This window comes from Copadichromis virginalis, linkage group LG5, assembly GCF_057382275.1.
Source record: "Copadichromis virginalis isolate Kocher_CV1m ecotype Utaka linkage group LG5, C_Virginalis_male_GT1.1, whole genome shotgun sequence".
Taxonomy (NCBI): Eukaryota; Metazoa; Chordata; class Actinopteri; order Cichliformes; family Cichlidae; genus Copadichromis; species Copadichromis virginalis.
Window position 1 is genome coordinate 28,068,658 of NC_140622.1, and position 18,642 is coordinate 28,087,299.

The 18,642-nt window shown below is 38.6% G+C and overlaps 1 protein-coding gene across 3 annotated transcripts in view; it reads left to right on the forward strand.

Moving 5' to 3' along the window:
• Positions 1 to 10,906, forward strand: part of mtss1 (MTSS I-BAR domain containing 1) — a 72,510-nt gene extending 61,604 nt beyond the window's left edge. The window contains exons 8-16 of one of the 3 annotated variants that reach the window (XM_085457220.1): positions 215 to 372; positions 475 to 582; positions 1,523 to 1,620; positions 2,229 to 2,304; positions 3,218 to 3,394; positions 4,920 to 5,048; positions 7,072 to 7,222; positions 7,722 to 7,748; positions 9,045 to 10,906. In XM_085457220.1, the coding sequence (XP_085313346.1) occupies positions 215 to 372; positions 475 to 582; positions 1,523 to 1,620; positions 2,229 to 2,304; positions 3,218 to 3,394; positions 4,920 to 5,048; positions 7,072 to 7,222; positions 7,722 to 7,748; positions 9,045 to 10,216 (2,096 nt within the window). In that variant the 3' untranslated portion in view covers positions 10,217 to 10,906. The remainder of the gene's footprint in view (positions 1 to 214; positions 373 to 474; positions 583 to 1,522; positions 1,621 to 2,228; positions 2,305 to 3,217; positions 3,395 to 4,919; positions 5,049 to 7,071; positions 7,223 to 7,721; positions 7,749 to 9,044) is intronic. The other 2 variants (XM_085457221.1, XM_085457222.1) reach the window with 2 other exon arrangements.
• Positions 10,907 to 18,642: the final 7,736 nt, after the last annotated feature.

The window sequence follows — 18,642 nt, forward strand, 5'->3', positions numbered from 1 at the left end:
ATCATCCGTCTGTACGATGGCTCTATCATGAGCCTTTTCTTCTACATACTCTTGTCCTCTCATCATTGTTCCAGGAGTGTGTGTGTAATACTGGTGATTTGTATCATGAAGCTAAGATATCAGAATTGCTTTGGACTACAGACATTTCTGCTGTCTCCATATATTTCTATCATCTGGACCGATCTACCATCAGTTCCTCCTGTTTGTGTTTTAGGGAAGGATGAAGCTCGGGGACAATTGGACAACGCGCTGCAGGACGTCAATGTGCGCTACGCTGTGCTGGAGGACACCGAGAAGCGAGCTGTGTGCAGAGCACTGATAGAAGAAAGAGCTCGATACTGTAGTTTTGTCAGCATGCTGAAGCCTGTGCTGGTCAGTTGTGTGTGTGTCTGTGTGTGAAAGAGGGATACAGAACAAGACTTTTTCAGACTTTTCTAATCTGGCAAAGTAAAATAAAAGGAGCTTGTCTTGTAGGACCATGAGATCAACATGCTGGGTGAGGTGACACACCTGCAGACCATTCTGGAAGATCTGACAAACTTGACAGCTGAACCCAATAAACTTCCACCAGCCAGCGAGCAGGTACCTTAACCATCTTCTCCATCTTTACTGATCTCTCAGTTTTTCTCTAGCACCCTCTGCAGGCCTAATATTACCCTTTTAGTGCTATTACTCTGTTTTCCCCAGATTTGGATTCTCTGTGGTGGGAGACTCTCATCCACAAATATTTTAATTGCCAAGTGCTGTGACAAGTTGACAGTAGCTCTTGTTCTGCAACCTTGGTGAACTTAATGTTGCAGCACACAGATCAGTTTTTGCAACAGGTTATGATTTGTGGTTCTTCCGCTTACTGCAGATCAAAGCAATTCAACACATGGAGGTGGGGCTTCTCTAAAGAAGTAGCCCAGCATGACAAACCATTTAATCAGCAGGTCCTTGTCATTTAAAAAAACAACAAAAAAACGAATTTGCATTAAAAATAAAAAAATTCATTTTTCCCCCTTGAATGAAAAAGATTAAAAGAACCTTAAATTTCAACATAAGAGTGAAGACATTGTTTTCTCTGACAGATTATAAAAAATGCTCAAGCTGCCAGAAACATTTAGGTGGCTGTTAATATGCCTGGAAGGCCCCGCCCAAGTACATTAGCAATTTCAAGGCAGATGATGTTTTGTTTTTTTATTTTGTGTCTTATTTTCAGCAAATGTCAGAAAAAGACTACGACCAACAGTGATTGGCTCTACTGAAAGTGCTGTGTATGTATGCAAAGCATGGTTTATCTGCGAAGACCCATCTTTGTCCAAAAAACTACACGCTGTATTTTATTTTGACCCACACTGTCATTAACTAACTTGGTTCTGGTAATACCCACTGGAGTTGCAAATGTGTATTAATCCACCACTGAATATAGTTCCAGCTTCAGCACTTCCTGTATTTCTGAGCTTTATGCCTTCAGTAGAAACATCCCAACTTTGGAAAATAAAAGGAAAAACACCACAGCTGTCTTTTGTGTGTATTACAGGTGATCCTGGACCTTAAAGGTTCTGATTTCAGCTACACCTATCAGACACCTCCAGCTTCTCCCAGTAACACTCTCTCCAGGAAGAGCAGCATCAGCAGGTGGGTTACACACCAAAGCTGATATCAGTTTACAACATACAGTATTTCATATCACTTCATTTCACATTCTAATAATATCAGTGTGCATTGCTGCTTTCTTTTCATTTTGATGTTTTGTCACAGTGTTTGTAACTTTACTGTGTGTACTGCACTATATTTAAAAATCACACCTTAAACTTTGTTTCTGTGCAAGTTGATGCAAGTCAAAGTTAAATCCAGGCTCAGACTACATATTTTTCTGAGTTGTGATAATCAAAGTGTCAGATTGGACAGTTACAGTCATAAAGTCGTGCCTTTTTATGACTGACGCACATGAGAGTGTGCACGTTGTGCAGAGGTGATAACTCGAGATGTCCAGGATGAGAGTGTAAACAGACAATCACAACAAAGCGTGTTATATTACTGGCTTTCGGCTCCATTTCAAACTTTCACTGAGCTTATAGCAGCAACTTCATTCCTCTTTCACTTTGTTGTGTTTTGCAGTGTTTATGGCTTTTAATTCTTAAATAAGTTCTTTATTATGTGATTTTCACATTCCAGACAGTCGCTGCTTTTTTCTTTCTTTCTTTCTTTCTTCATTTCTTATTTTCTGTGTCTTGGCCTCATAGCTACCAGTCAGGATCAGTGAGACATGTTCCCTCTTTGGACTCTATCAGCTGTGCTGTGGATGGACTACACATGCAGGTAACGCACTTTTTAACCTTTGTTACAACAATTTTATTTCTGTTGTTCTCAAAAATACTGTTAAGAATATATTGTACACTATGTGGCCAAAAGTACATGGTCATCCCTTTTCACACACTCCTGTGTCTTTTAGCTCAGTTTTTTTATTTCCAGGACAGTAATGGTAAATCTTTCTTATATAATTGTAGAAAGCAACTTCCTTCTAATTCAGATGAACTTTCTGCACTGCATCCATACTGTGCTTGCTAACGTTAACAGAGAATCACTTCATCCTCTTGTCCAAATATTTTAACATTTGGCTAAAAAAGGTGTATATATGTAAAATGGCAGCACCAAAAATGCTGTACTGACAGTTCAAAATGCAAAATATAGCTGAGGGCACGGTGGTTATGTCCATCTTTCTTAAATAGCTTATGGCCGACGCTTCCAAAGTGCATTTAAAATCAGCCTGACAGTTGTGTGTGTGCGCTCAGCTTTAGGCCAGATCCCCCAACCTCATTGTTGGACTTTAAAACCTTTCTGGCTGAATGGGAACAAATGTGGGCAAATGTTAGCAGCAGATTAATGCCCAGAAATCACAAGTGTAGCATTTGGGGCTGTCCATTGATTTCTAGCCATATACTGTACATCAGTGATATTAAGATACTCTTATTTCATTCAAACTTATATACTTTATAGTTTTAAATCAAATTTCCGCAATAAATAAAGCAAATTCTGGTCAAATATTTTCAATATCTTTAAAGGTGCATTTCACTTAAATATACCATTCCTGCAATGCTGTACACTCCACATTCTTCAGGCTTCATCCACATTTTAAAATGACACTGTCAGCTTTAAGGATCTTCAAAATAAAAGCTTGTAACAGTAACAACAAAAACAAACACATGCCACTCTAACCCTTTCCTGTGTGTAGCGCTGCTCCTCCCCCTATCTGCTCACCGGCTGCGATGAAAGCGGTCGATCTCTCAGCGAAGGGAACTCCCCCTCTCGCCTCGGCCGTCACGGCAGCCGTGGTCGCTATGGTTACGCAGCTGGCTATGGCCACCGCCCCGCTGAGAGTCGCCGCTTTAGCCGCAGGGATTTGAAAACTGTGAGGAAAAAACTATATAACTATTACATTCCTCCCGACCACCCGAGTGCCGTCCTGTGATTTTGACCCTTTTGTCTTCCATTGGTGTGAATCTGGTTTCAATGTCACATTGGCTCCAGCTATTTTACCTCTTTTGTTTTTTTTTAATTCCACATTTTTTCATCAGCTCACACCTTCAGTTTCACCTTTAATTGTCTACGGCCTCCTCCACCCTCAGTGTCCCAGGATGGATCTCATATCTCAAATCCATTTTGTTGTAATTTTAGACGTAATTCTTGATCCCATTCCATAAAAAATGTTTCTGAGCCTTCACAAGTACAGTTCTAGGGACTCTGTAATTGTGTGAGTATTTGCAGTATTTGTTTATTTATCAGTGTCTTTTCTTTTCTTTTTTTCATTCTCTTTAAAAGTGGTTTTGTGTCAACTTTTTTATGCTTATGTTTCAGATTTATGTGTTACAGTTAAGTACTGTACTAATATTCAATTAAAAAAAACCTTACTTTTCTTGATAGCTTTTAGACTCAAAATGACACTTCTTTAGAGTTTTTTTTTTTTTTTAAGGAAAAAAAAAGTCAGGTCTCTTCCCTGACTGCTTTCTCTAAGCCAGGAGTTTAGCTGGAAATGCTGTGGTCATTTTAGCTTAGTTGATGTTGGATTTTTGGATTAGGAATTCTAAAAAACTGCCCATAATATATTTTTGATATACGATCACCTGGACATTTAAAAGATTCATAACATCCCACTCCTTATTTTCAGTAGCAGTGAATGTAATAATTTGTTTTATTTAAAAAAAGAGAAAAAAAATCAAACCCGTCCACTAATGGCTTTACACAAAGCCAAACGTGACATATTTATTTTACTTTTTTCCTTGTTAACACTGTTATTTAATAAATAACACGATTGCTTCATCCCACCTCAAAAGCAAGCCTTCTCCTTATCTCAAAAACCTGTTATTTGTCTCCCGCCGCTAAGACGCCCTTTCTGTTCTTGAATTTTGGCGTAATGGCCTTTTAAACTGGTGTCATTATTGCTGTCAGTGGTGTCTTGTCAGTCGTCCTGTAATAAAAATGTAAATTTATGTTTAAAATTGAGGAAATTATCTCAAAATTACATGAGAAAGAACAAAATCATTAAGGGTTCATGTTGCTGTTGAATGAGGAACTTTTATTGATATTTTTAAAATGACAAATAAGTATTTTCTGTGTGATGTTTCTCTCAGTAAAACGCTGGCTGAACTGCTAACATGTCGTGTTGATGGTCTAACATCAGCAGCCATTATGCAAGTCTGATATATAGAAAATAGAGCTTGTTTCTTACACATCTGATTAAAACTGATGGCTGTGCTGACATGGATGTAAGTTACAAGCTTTTATTACAAATGTATATTCTGTCAATTTCTTTCCACCAGAGACTTTTATGATGGCTGAACAGAACTATACTCTCTGTACTCTCTGCGGTTGATTTGTGATTCTACATTTGATGATTTGTACCTTTGATCCGCTCTGACTTGGTTTCTTAATGACAGGATTCAGTTGGGTCCACCAATCAGCTGGCCTCTGGGGGAACTGGAGGGGCGGAGAACGGCCTCTTGGCCCCTCCACACAATGCCTACATACATGGAGAGCGAGCTCGCGCCATGTCTGCATCTGGAAAGGTAAAACCCACAGAAAGCATATTTGGATTCTGGTGATTGTTCTTGTAAAATCTCATCTGTATCTTTCAGTCTACATGAAACTAACTGAAACAGTATTTGTGTGCTGTCTAAAATAATTTAAAAAACAACAAACAAACTGTGTTTGCTTGGAAAGCATACGGAAGGAATTGATGCCATCTTTATTGAGACTGGGAGGGTTGTTTGTGTATTATAATGTAAACCTGCAACACTCACAACACAAATGTTAAAACAAAAACCCAAAATATTAAACATTTTTAAACATCAAAGCTGTAGCAGCAAACAAACAACACTAAAGTGAAAAACTAATAAAAAGATAAATAGAAATTAAAAGAAAAATACAAAACAATACATGAATGTATTTAAATTTCTGTTTAAATAAAACAACAAAAAACCCACAAACTAATAACAGCTGAATTAAAATGAGAAAAACCACTGTGGAAATTGCTGAAATGAAATGGAACTGTAACAAAAAAATTCACGAGAACGAATTAAAAATCAAAACTAATGATAAATATTAAAGTAAAATAATGCTGTACTAAACATCCCTGAAGACACGAGTTTATTTTACGTTTATATTTTTTGTTTACTGATCCAGTCTATGAACTAAGAAAAACTGTTTATTAAAACAAAACATAATAAATAAAAGTCAGAAAATGCATGCAAGTGTATTTTCAATGGTATATTATAGAGTTCAAAAACAGCGGAATTGGATCTTTAAAATAACCAAATCATCCACCAGAGGGCAGCAGGAGATCAGAGGACTAAAATGATCTGCACCCCTAATCTTATGGCGGCTCCTCTTCTCTTTTGTTTCTTTCTACTGTTATCAGTACCTTGTCTGTTTTGCTTTCCTCCTTTTCTTTGTCCTCCCATGTTCTTGCTTCCTGCTTTCAGGGAGTGACAGGAAGAACCAGGAGGTGCTGTTATGGCACTCCACTGTGACAGTTTAATTGCTTCGGGGAAAAAAGAGAAGTTCTTTGTATTTCATCTGTGTGAAATTGTCACAGTTGATGTTCTCAGCCAGCATACAGATCCTTGTGGTGAACTGGTGTTTTTGGTGCTAAACAGGCTCTAAAAGGTGGTTGGTGGTTCTTGTGCAAACATCCTGTGGTTAAACGCACAGGTGATGTTCTGAGTCTGACAGTCATGGAGTTAAAACTACAAAGATGACATTCAGAGCGGGCTGCTTCTGTGGTTTTTCTCTAAAGCAAAATAAATAAATAAAAAAACTTGTTCCAAATACTCAAATTACATTCATCACTAATTGACTTTATGAATTAAAAGACACCTGAACTTATTTTACCTGGAGCCCTGAACATGCAGGCATATTGATAACCCAGCAGGAGGCAGAGGACGAGCATAGATTATTAAAAAGTCTCAAAACTAACAAAGTTGTGAGCCACTTTGTTAGCTTTGTTTGTTAGCTAGGTCGATCATATGCAAAAGCTCTTTTACAGGGATTTTCCTCCATAGAGGAATTTTTGGTGTCTCAAGTTGATTTGGCTGGAAATAATGAAAACATTTACAGAATGTTAACACTTTAAAAAATGAAACGTTAAATAAAACGTATTTTTATTCATGATTATGATCTAAATGCACTGCCTTTACTATATTGTGCTTATTTACCTCGTCACAATCCCGAAGGCCGATTATGAGCCAAGAAAATGCCTTTCTGTCCTATTTCTGCTATTGAATTTTATTTTTATAGCACTTTTCAATCCAAAGTAGTTTATTATAAAAAAATAAATAAATAAATAAAAGGGTTGCTAAAAATTAATGCTGAATACGTTTAAAATATTTACATAAAATAGCACAAACACCCCCTGTCCTCCAACCACACTTTCAAAAGCTTGACAAAAGTTTTGCGGATGTCACTTTGGACAGAAGCTTTGACCGCTGGATGGTCAACAGTGAATGAGAAGCATGATCTTGCGGGAGTATATAGATCTTTCGTTAGTTGAAAAGTTGTAACCTCATCCGTCTCCTTCTTTCACTCCTTTAGCACTGCTTGGCCCAGGATCAGCTGGCATTGTCACTGGGTGCGCTGAATTCTGACGCCCCGAGAAGCAGCAGAGATTCTCTGCACTGTTCCAGCGGCTATAGCACCCAAACAACCACCCCGTCCTGCTCCGAGGACACTATACACACCCACAGTGAGTACATTAAAGCACAACACTTCTTTTTATTTATACTAAACACAGCTCACTGTGCTGTTAGGATTTTTTTGTTGCTGTTGTTTTTGTCCTAGAGATAATAGAAAATCGAATTGAGCTCTTGATTAAAAGCTGTTTGAACCAACTATGTGGCCGAGACGAACATCATGTGATCCAAATACAACCTAAAGTGGCAGCAGCACCGCCAACAATAAAGCAATTAGATGTTGTGTTTATTATGAAAATGGAAACCCATTCTCTCACGGAGCCATAACCTTGGTGTGAATTGCTGCTTGTCTGGCTGAATTTCTCGGATTTACCCTTTAGTGGGTGTCATTTCTGATTTCTGACAGTGAAACTGACTCTCTTGACCTGCCTGCTGTTCACTTGTTTTTTCTGTGCTTTTCTGGTGTATCAGCTCATCTTTACTTCTTTTCCTGTTGTATTTCTTTGAGTAGTTTTGTGTTTTCTTGGTTAAACTGCCTTCCTTCTCTTCCAGCTGTAAAGAGAGATCCTCCTATCTATGGTAGGTCTCTGACTGCCTGTATATCTGCCTGCCTGCCTGTCTGCTTATGTCACGTCCAACATACCATCAAATCTACTTTTGGTTCATCTATTAAAGATCTTACATCAGCTGAAAGAGCACTGTTTATTTAAAAGAAGCAATAAACGTTGTCCTTATTTTCAAATATTAGAATCTTTTTGGCAACGATAAAATTATTAATTTTGGTGCCTGTCAGGGCACTTGTATGGCCAATTTTAATAACCTAATCATTAGTGGCTGCAGTTTCCTCTTGTTATCTCGGTTATCAAGCACAAGGAAAATAAAATCTCTCTTCTCAATTTTACAGTGTTAGTGTTACAAAACATAAGCATTTTCTAGGCTTCAGGACTGCGATTTTAAACATCAGCAAATTATCGATGATTCACTTGTGAAGCATGGTGCCCAGGAGGCAACACTTCTCTGGATAGTCACTTCTTGCTTACCCAGCAGATCCTTTAAAATAAATAAATAGATAAATAAATAAAGCTCCTTTTGTATCAAAGTATAAAGTGATGTAAAAATTGGCTAAATCTTGTGACACTGCTGTGAGGGCATCAGGCGGACAAGCTGACATTGTTTATTTTACCCATTAAGTTAATTAATACATTTTTGGATACAACGTTAATCCAGGTATGGAATTTATTTATTTATATATTTTTTTTTTAGCTTAGTCACCCAGCTTATAGGAGACTGAGGTTTCTCCCATCACACTTGCTTGCAAAGAGAAGACATTAATTACTCACATTTCATATTTCTGGTGTTGATGCTAGCAGATGAGAAGCTGCCAGAAGCATTTAAATTACGTAGTGCCTTTTTTTACTTAATTTTGGAACCCAAAACAAACAGAACATTAGAAACAAATTCAGCTGCTTTGTCTGTAATTTACTTCCTCCTGTGTGTGTCTGTGTGTGTGTTTGACCTTTTCAAATTTAATGTCGTTGCCATGAATTGACGTCTGTTTTTAACCTTATTATTTGGAACATTGAACTGGAGCTTTGCATGCGTTTTAAAAGTAATTAGGTTGCATGTTGCCCTGTTTTTGTTTGATAAGAGTTTCCACAATGATGCATCCCCTAATTGTTCATTCACAAACATGACAGTGAGTCACTGATGTGATTATGTGCTCCTGCTGCTTCTGTTGTTTGTCTGTCAGGTGAGCAGATGAGAACCCTTTACAAAAAAAAAAAAAAAATGTCACTGAGATAATCCAGAGGTAATGAAAGGTCTGCCTGAAACCAGAGCAACTAACATTTTAACATTCTCTCCCCATCTCTGCAGTCGACTATGAGTCCATCTCTCTCCACGGAGACACTGACTCTATCTCCTTACATCACCTCTCCCACGGCAACAGCCAGTCAGATTTCGACAAGTCATCGACCATCCCGAGAAACTCCGACCTCAGATTCCAGTACCGGGAGTTCATCCACTCCAAGCGTCCTGCCTCTACTGTCAGCCTATTGGCTGAGTCCGACTTGAGTGGTGTGTCTAACCGCCAGATGCCATCCCACACGGCAACCATCAGGCGCAAACCTTCATCTAAGCCGCCTTTTCGCAGAGGAACAATCAGTGGTGGGGTTCCCATCCCCATCTCCACCCCGCAGGTTCCACTCAAACCCCTCGGCGGAACCAACGGAAGCGATGAGAACGTTTTCAAAGTGCCCTCTTCTGTAGGTTTAGGTCACAGTAAACTCTGCACCTCCACCCAGAGCCTTAGTGCTTTACCACCCTCCTCCTCCCCATACTACCAGATTGTCCCAGGCCAGATGCCCATCCCAGTGCCCATACCCACTGTTCCTTCACTGCCATCTGAGGGAGGGAACAGTGTCAAACAACAGCAACAGAGGCAATACCAGCAACATCAGCAATACAGTCAACCACAGCAACAGCACAACCAGCAATTCCAGATTCAACAGTTCCAGCAACAGCAACAGATTCAGCAGCAACAGATTCAGCAGCAACAGTTCCAGCAGCAGAAACAGATTCAGCAGCAACAGTTCCAGCAGCAGAAACAGATTCAGCAGCAACAGTTCCAGCAATGGCAACAGATTCAGCAGCAGTTTCAACATCAGCAGCAGCAGCAGCAGTTCCAACAGCCCCAGATTCAGCAAGCCCAGCAGCTGCAGCCTCAGCACGATCAGTATCAGCTGCAGTTGAACCAGCAGCAGAAACAGAAGCTGTTCCAGCAGCAGCAACAGCAGCACCAGGCCTACACTACTCAGGCAGAGCCCTCCGGTGTGCCCAACAACATCAACTACCAGCCCCAGACTCCTCCACCCTCCAGCCAGGACCAAAACCCTGAGCAGGTCACCCTAGAAGAAGAAGAAGAAGAAGAAGGAGATGGAGGAGGCAACAGAAACATGTTGACCCTTCTTAGAGGAGTAAAGCTCAGAAGGACCATCACCAATGATCGCTCTGCCCCTCTCCTACCCCCTCCAACCAATCACAAATGAGGCTGACCAGCAGATTTTTATTTCTCTGCTAAAGTTTAGTTTGGTTTCTGAAGAGATATCAGAGTGTGTCAGCACAGAGAAAACTCAAACACACTTTGAAAGTGTTGACAGATTGATTTTTTTTCGCTGGAACTCAACATTGCTTGTTTTATTTTATAAATTTACTTGATTGCCCTTTTAAATTTATGTTTTAAGCATTTTTGAGACTTTTCTGTTGTTGCAGCAAACGTCTTTTTGCCTTTTTTTTTCATGCATTTTGATTGTGGATAAAGTTTTTGTGTGACTCAGTCTTACAGAAAGAACTTTTGATTTGATTATTTTAGTTGGTACTCACTTCCTGGTCAGAAAATGTCATTAGGCAGAACAGGAAGCTGTTAGCATCTTTGGCCTGGCTGTGTTTGATTTGCTTTCTGCTTAGTCTCCCAGGATGGCGGGGTTTATCAGTAGTTCAGTGGACTCACAGTGGTTGAACCATGATCGTGGAGTTTCGAATTTACTGACTCTGGGTCAGTGATTGTCTGGTGTATTTGATCTGAGTATTTAGTTGGTTTCTGGTCATCTCAAAGAGCCAAATGCTAACACTCGTGACTTTGCATCTGGCTTTAGATTTAAATAAGGTAGAACAAGAAAGAGTTTGAGGACACAAGGACTGGGTTTGAGATATATTGAGATATATATATATATATATATATATATATATATATATATATATATATATATATATATATATATATATATTTAAGTGGCATATGGTCTGAGGTCACTTGATTGCTCTTACCTTAGATTGGAGATTTGTGCCACTCCTGGGACTCCAAATGTTTCCTCTGAACGTGAGAGTTTGTGGAATACAATGAAAAATGTTACTGTGGGGAAAAACTCTGGTTTGCTGTGTAAATAAGCATCAAATTTTTTTTAGCGCAAAAGTCACAAATAGACAGCGGTTTGTTGGCAACTTTATGAGGCAACACTGATGTTTCAGAAGAAGCGGCTTGACAAATGTGGGTTGCATTTTTGCTAAACATAGCTGGCTATGATGAGCTGAACTGTAGAACAAAACTACCACAGGGGACTGATGGTTTGAATGTACTTTATAAGGTAAACGCTGCCATGTTTCAAGACTTAGATTTAGTCTAGACTTAGTCTTTAGATTTATTTACACAGATATTTGCATCAACAAGAATGCTTTAAACATAATTTTGTTAAAGAGATATTGTGGACAAGATACTACATGAATACCAAGAAATAGGTTTTTGGCATTTCTTGTTACTTGGTGACCAACATATACATTAATCCAAAACAACTTTAAAGTAATTGTTTGTAGTTCTCTTTATTTCCACTATTATTGGAACCCACAGAACCTATGCATCGGTTTATTCTGGTGTCTTCTGTAAATGCATGACTGAATCTGGGTGGTTTGTAGGCCATGTCGTGATAATTCATGTTATGTGCCTTTGAAGTCCACTTGATGAGTGTGCATATCCTGGTTACAATATTTTAAGGAGTCCTCCTTGTTGTTGTTCCCCTCTATAGTTATAGGACATCAATGATGCAGATTTAAGCACCGCTAACATGTTGGCACGAGGAACATTGAATAATACAGTTTTATTCACAAGTAGTAAAAGTTATGCTGAAGTCATGTTTGAAGGGCATCAGGAGCAGATGTAACTTGACAATTATTTCGATTTTTAAAAAGAGTTATATTATTATATAAAATGTGAGAAAACCATAAAAAATGTCTCGTTTTTCTAAATTACTCAGATTATATTAAACTAAGTTATTTTTTTCAGCTCTAGTTACAGGTTTAAAAATTGTTTTTGAGTATCAACAAAGACCTTGTGATTTTTCCATATTGACTATTGGAAAATTCAGAAGCTACTTATAGCACTATGCTTTTATCATTTAGACAAACATTTTTCAAATTAGTTTCTATAAACAAAGGATCTGCTATATTCAGTGAAGTTTAGGTTTTGCTTGAAGTTTTCAATTCAACTCCACCCACTGAAATATCTCTGAAACATTCGTTTTAGTTGGTTTACTGTAATCAACTCGGATAAAATGCTGCTGAGCCTCAAACTGTCGTAACTTTAAATTAAACATTTTTTCTACAGAGTTTGGTTGGACTGAAATAGCTGGTTCTATTTTTGATCTTTGTTCCAATTTGGTAAAATGTTTACCTCTGCTAATCATGACCTTCTAAATCGTATAAGTCTCTTTATTTTATTTTTTATTCCCTGTTTTGTTTTTGTTTTATTTTGTTTTTTAGTTTATAGTCCTTTAAGTCACACCTCAGATGTTTTCAGTAATTAACCTGGAGTTTTGTCTTCTGATGCACTTCAGTCTAAGGCCATGAGAAATTGGGGGCGCTCACTTCCTGTGCTTGAACCAGAAAAATATAGCATCAAGTGCAGGTTAATAAAAGTTGACTAAAGAAATAATTTGTAGCTTAGCATATTTTACCATGGCAGCCTCATTACTTGGGTGTTTCCTGCTAATACAGCTGCTAAACCGATGTGTTGCTTCTAAAAGTTGCCCATCTTCTTCATTTGTGAGCTGTTAGCATGTTGGACTCAGATTGTCCTCAGTTAAAGATTTGGCGAATTTGAGTGGTTAAAATAATTTTTGTTGGAGCAACAGCTGATTACTTTTATAATAATTTAATGTGGTAGTTCTTCTGTTGATTAATCCAACAATAATTAGGTTTATAAAAGATCAGGAAATGGCACAAAACAGTCAAATGTCCAAAATCCATAAATAGTCAAATTACAATTTTAGAAATCAAAGAAAAAGGTTTTTTTTTCTTTTTGTGTTGGGGGGTCTTTTTTTTTTTTTTTTTTTTTTTTAAATAATTGATTAATGAATTATTAATTTTTCCACATTGTTTTAATTCTTAGCTCAAAATTTTACATTCTAATAAATTATTTCCTCTGATTCTTAAAACTTAAAATTTTGGTTTAAAAATTATATAAAACATGGACGTAGCTTCTATATTTAAGTGAATACCTACATTCTCACTAACAGCCAACACGGGGGACAAATGTTGTTAGAAAAAGAAGTCTGTGGACAAACAACCATACTTCTTACTTATCTGTGATCTCCCTTTCCTGATGAGTTGTTGGGCTCTGTCACTGCTTTGAATACAACGTTATTTTCATTTTAATTCTTCTTCCTATTAGTCTCATAAAGCAAAGTGAGGGTTAGTTTAAGCTGTGCAGTGTTTCTGGGATTCTCAGATTGCCCTCTTGCTCGTGCCAGCAGTGGGTGATTTCAGAGGCTACATCCATCTTTTATGTACAGTCTGTGCCTATTGGACAGAAAATTATAACATGATAGCAATTATGATACTTTCTACCAAAATTATACCTGAAACTGCTGAGACGACATTAAAGCAGGAAAATTTAAGTTAATTCAACCGGTAAATTTTTTATTTTGGTTCGTAGCTCCTAATTTCTTTGGTGCGAGGAGCTCTGGGCCTCAGTATTTCTAAAGTTCTACTTTGAAGCTGCCTGTGAGAGACCTGCTGCATGCTGGGAAATGCAGTCTGCTTTGTGGTCAGCTGGTCCTGGTCAGTTCCCGGAGAGACTTTTGTGTACTTTTTGTGACTTCCTGCAGCTTCATTCTGATTCGTCTTTAAGCCTCTCTTTTTGATTGGACCCAATGAGCCCCACAGCAGTTGTGTATGTATATATTAGTGCTTCTATTCCTGGGAGAGATCTAAGTCTATAAATCTATATAAAGATGTACGTATACGTATCCTGATTGTACTTTTATTTTGTTGATTTATTATTGATCTGATGACGTGGTTGGTTGGATCTGACGCTGCCAGTGATCGTCGCTCATCATATTTTTTTTTGTAGAAAAGCTTTAAAGGAGGAAACCCAGTGAACTTCCAGGTCTTTGAGGATCTGATACCTGATTGGACATCAGACTGTTAAACAAAAGGACTGAAAGGACATCTAGATGATATAAACCAAGAGAATGTAGACATGTTCTGTTCTTCATCTTTTGACGCTCGCTGTGGGATCAACAACAACAATAATAATAATAATAATAATGCTGATGCTAATTGGTTCTGGTATTTTTTTTGTCTGTGTTCTGTTTACTGTACTCTTTACACCTGTAGCAGTATAAATTTGCTGTAGGAGTGCTCTGTTTCTATAAAAAGTTCAATATGCAGAAAACTGAAGGACTGCTGACAGCTATTCATAGAGCTGAAACTCTACAAAATAAGCAGTTCTGAAAACTTTGGTCAAACACTGCAAGTAAACATTCATCTTTTGTTTTTGTCCTTATTTTTGTTGTATTGCAGCTACTTTATCATTTACAGTACCAGCCAGCACCTCCTCTAACTGAAGTGCTCTCACATGATCCTCTGGGGTGTGATTTAGGCGTGTGTGGGGTACAAATACAAAATCCTTTCCACGGAGTACAGCGAACACACATAACAGTGTCCTCAAAAGGGACCCTTTACGCTGCTCCTTATTTTCTGCCATTTATATATTCTGTTAGTGGGATGGATGTTAATGTTAAACATGGCCAACGTTTCAAATAAAGAGTTCAACATTTTTACAAGTAATCACCAAGAGCCAAAATCTCAAAGTGCTTTTAGTTCCTTTCTACTCTTACAACTGTACGATGTCATTAATAGCATATATCCCTATTGTGGTCATCTCAGGACAGAAGCCCCACCCACATCAGAAGATATGTATCCTAAAGGGGCCCTGTTCTGCGTATTTGTTTGCCCAACTACAGAAGCTCAGCATGATTTATCCTGTAATGTTCACGCTGCCATGCAAAAGCAGTGGTACCTGTGCTTCTGTAGGACCAGTGAAGTGGCGGACGAGTAAAAAGCGATTACAGTTGTGTTTTTTTATTGAATTTATTGAAAGGATCCTCAATAATCTGAATGATGGGCAGTAAAAGAAAAAAAAAACCCATTAAAAAAATGCCTTTTTGTCAAATCAGCTGATTTCATTGTGTGAAGGGAGGAGGAGGATGGTGGAGTCGTCTATAACACCTTAGGAGCGAGGACATGACCACTTATTTTTATTTTCATGGTAAAGTCCAAACTGCATCCAAGATGCAAATGGCTATGTTATACTCCTGACACAACATTAGCTCTTTGCAAGCATCTGCACGGACAGCATGTTAACACAAAGGCAGCAAACAGTCCAGTGTGATGCCAAAGCTGAGTGTAAGCTGACCTGACCTCACTTTCAGCAGGTAACAAAAGCATTGGGGCCTCAGGTCCTACCTGCACGTGGTTGGTGATGGCTTTGAAGTCTTATCGGGCTGGTTTTTGGTTTTGTGCTCAAACTTGAACACTAGAAGGAAGATCATGTGTTTGTGCTCAGTAGGACATTTGGGTGGGGCTGCAGCTTAACTTTTATATTCCTAACTGGTTATCATCTTACACTGAATTTCAGAGCATGTAATGGACTGACACAGTAATGTAACAACACTGGCTACTGGGAGGCTGTTAGCACCCATCCTAGCTAATGCTAATAACATTCATGACCTCAGGCAAGATGAAGAGGAAGCATGGGCTTGCTGGCAGGTATTTTCCCACACAGGTGACTTTGATAAGATAAGGTAACTCTTTATTATCATTGCACAGTCATAAATAGTATAATGAAACTGGAAAACTGTCCCATGTCAGCACTATGTACAACACGACACGGTAACTTAACTTGGCTGCAACTCCCCTGAAGTCTTCACCTGTAGGCATGACTACTACATTCACAAGAGTATGTGTTGTTATTGTTGCAGTGGAAGCAGGTGAACTTGGAATTTAGGTGAAAGTTGAGGTAAAGATGGCAGCAGCTGTGACTGCAGGCTAAAGCAGTAACTTGGCTCATGTTGTCCTTTCATAAGGCACTGAGTCATCTTTTGAGCTTTGTGTTGCTCAGAGTCATCTGATGCTCAGGGGCAGCAGGTGGGAGGCGAGGGACTTGAATTAAAGACACGTGCATTTTTTTTTTTTTTTTAAATCTTTGTGAGAACAGTTGTTGGTATAATGTATTCATTAACCCCTCCAATCCCAGCCTAAACCAGACTCTATTATGAATCCTGAAACCGAGACCAAACTCGCAAAAAAGCGCTTTGAAGATTTGAAGTCAGCACAGTCCAGACCCATTCTTCTCTTTAAGAGGTTCAAGATGATACTTGTCCACATAAGCATACAAAACACACAAAAAGACAGGTGAGTTTGTCCACTTGTAAGGAACTTAGTCACTGTTACATAAAACCTTGAAGCTGTGACAGCGGTGAGTCACGCTGACCCAAATACTGAAGGAGGCAAACTCTGCTCAGTGAGTCAAAGCCCACATCACAGTGACAGTGCACAAATCTCTGTGTTACACCAGTGTTGCAGCAGATGGAGTTTCTCTCTGTACCAGCAGAGGATGCAAGAGACCAAAACAGTATAAAGCCTTTACATGCACCTCTGAGAGTAAACATGCTTAAGTCTTATTCTTTTTTCCTGTAATTTCACCTCCGATTCTTTGCGTTTGTCCTGTTTCACACTGTCCAACTCTGTTCTGAATACCACAATACTGAAAATAAACTTAAGGTATTATATATGTTAAAATATACTCCTAATGATTAAACTACATTTTAATAGTGAGACAGTCTGTGAGCAGCACTTTAGATCCTGTAAGTAAAAGTTAAAGCCACCCTGGTACCTCGTATATCCCACAGTATTTAGTATACTGTATATAACATGATCCTCCCATCCCTTTTCTTCCATTTATTGGATTTCCGGTTACTGTGGGTCTGGAGTACATCCCATCGGTCACAGAGTGAAGGGCAAGGATCACCCTGGACAAGTCACCAGGCTGTCTCAGGGCCAACACACAGAGACCTTCTCTCATTATGAAGTTTTGAGCTGAGGCTTTTTGCTATTTTGTGTTTAAGGTGATTTGATCAGACAGAGAATGTGAGGAACACTGCAAGCTGATATCGCACGAGCGATATGTCGATCACAAAACTGTTTTATATTCCTTTATCACCCCTCAGCTGCAAAAGGCTGATTATGCGTCATCGTCATCCTGGCGGGGAGGTGACATGGACGCCCAAGTTTGTGATATGCAATAACTCAAGAACGAAATGACATACCAATTCCAAATTGTTACCATAGCTATATCTACTGAAAATCTTGAATGTGACCTCAGTCTTAAGATCAAGGTCATAGGTCAAGTTTTCTGAAAATCTTGTGAATGCGATGTAGGAATTTTAAATTGATACCATGGGTACATCTGTTAGTAGGCTGAGGGGTAGCACTGGCTGCTGTCAGTCTTTTTATGAATCCCAGTGGAATCAAAATTCACTAAAAAAAACATTGTATTAAAAAACAAACTGAAAATAGCACCTCAGAACATGAACCTGTCAGAAAAAGTGTTAATGCCCCCTGCTGGCCATTACATTTCTGAGCTCAATTAGTCCATACCATTGACTGTTTTCTACAGTCAATGGTATGGGCAGAAATCTGTGCCATCAGAAACTGAATTTGAATAAGTTCAATTTGAATTTGAATTGCTCAGATTGAATCTGAATTGTAACTTGAATAAATGCTTTTGAAAACTGAATTTGAATTAGTCTGAAGTGATATAATGTGATATTCAACTATCACTGAAACAGCAAACTTTGTAAATAAGCAAACAACACTTCTCATTCTCTAAACGTTTGGCCACAGCTGTAGATTACACTATCAGCGCTTGTTCACTCTTGACAATAATTACATTTCTAAATTCTCTTTGTGCATTTACAGGTAAACAATATCTAATATTTTATCTAAATGACTGCTTTGTCTTTGAAAAGGGTGAAGAGCCTGAGGCCGGTGACAGTCCAGTTCTACTCTAAGTACATCCTTACAGTGGCTCACAGGACAAGGCCACATTCCTGTCCTGCCAGAAGAGAAGAGAAGCTTCAGAGTCTTCATGCAGTTCAACCACACCTGTCATATTCCATATGACAGGGGTCTCAAACTCCAGTCCTCAAGGGTCAAAGTGTCATGCAACTTTTCCATGCCCTCGAGGACTGGAGTTTGAGACCCCTGCCGTATGGTGTTCATGCTGTTTTCTACCACACAGTTACAGCATGTCTGACTGCCTGATCAGCATATGCAAAAATATATGATGAGTTTAAGCATGTGATGACTAAGGCCTTCCATTATGGTGTTTGTCATCACATGTCACAGACATCTGGATGATCATTTGGAATAAACAAAACTAAAAACTTGTTACTTCATCTTTTATCTTTATTATTATTATTATTATTGTTGTTCTTATTTTACACTTTTCATTGTTAGGCATTAGGTTTATTTGTAGTAGTCCTTTCCAACGTCTTTCCCTCTTCCATGTTACTGTGTCAAGCTTGTCAGCATCTATTTGGGTTTGGAAGTGGAACAGAAAGTCAGGAAATCCAAAGTG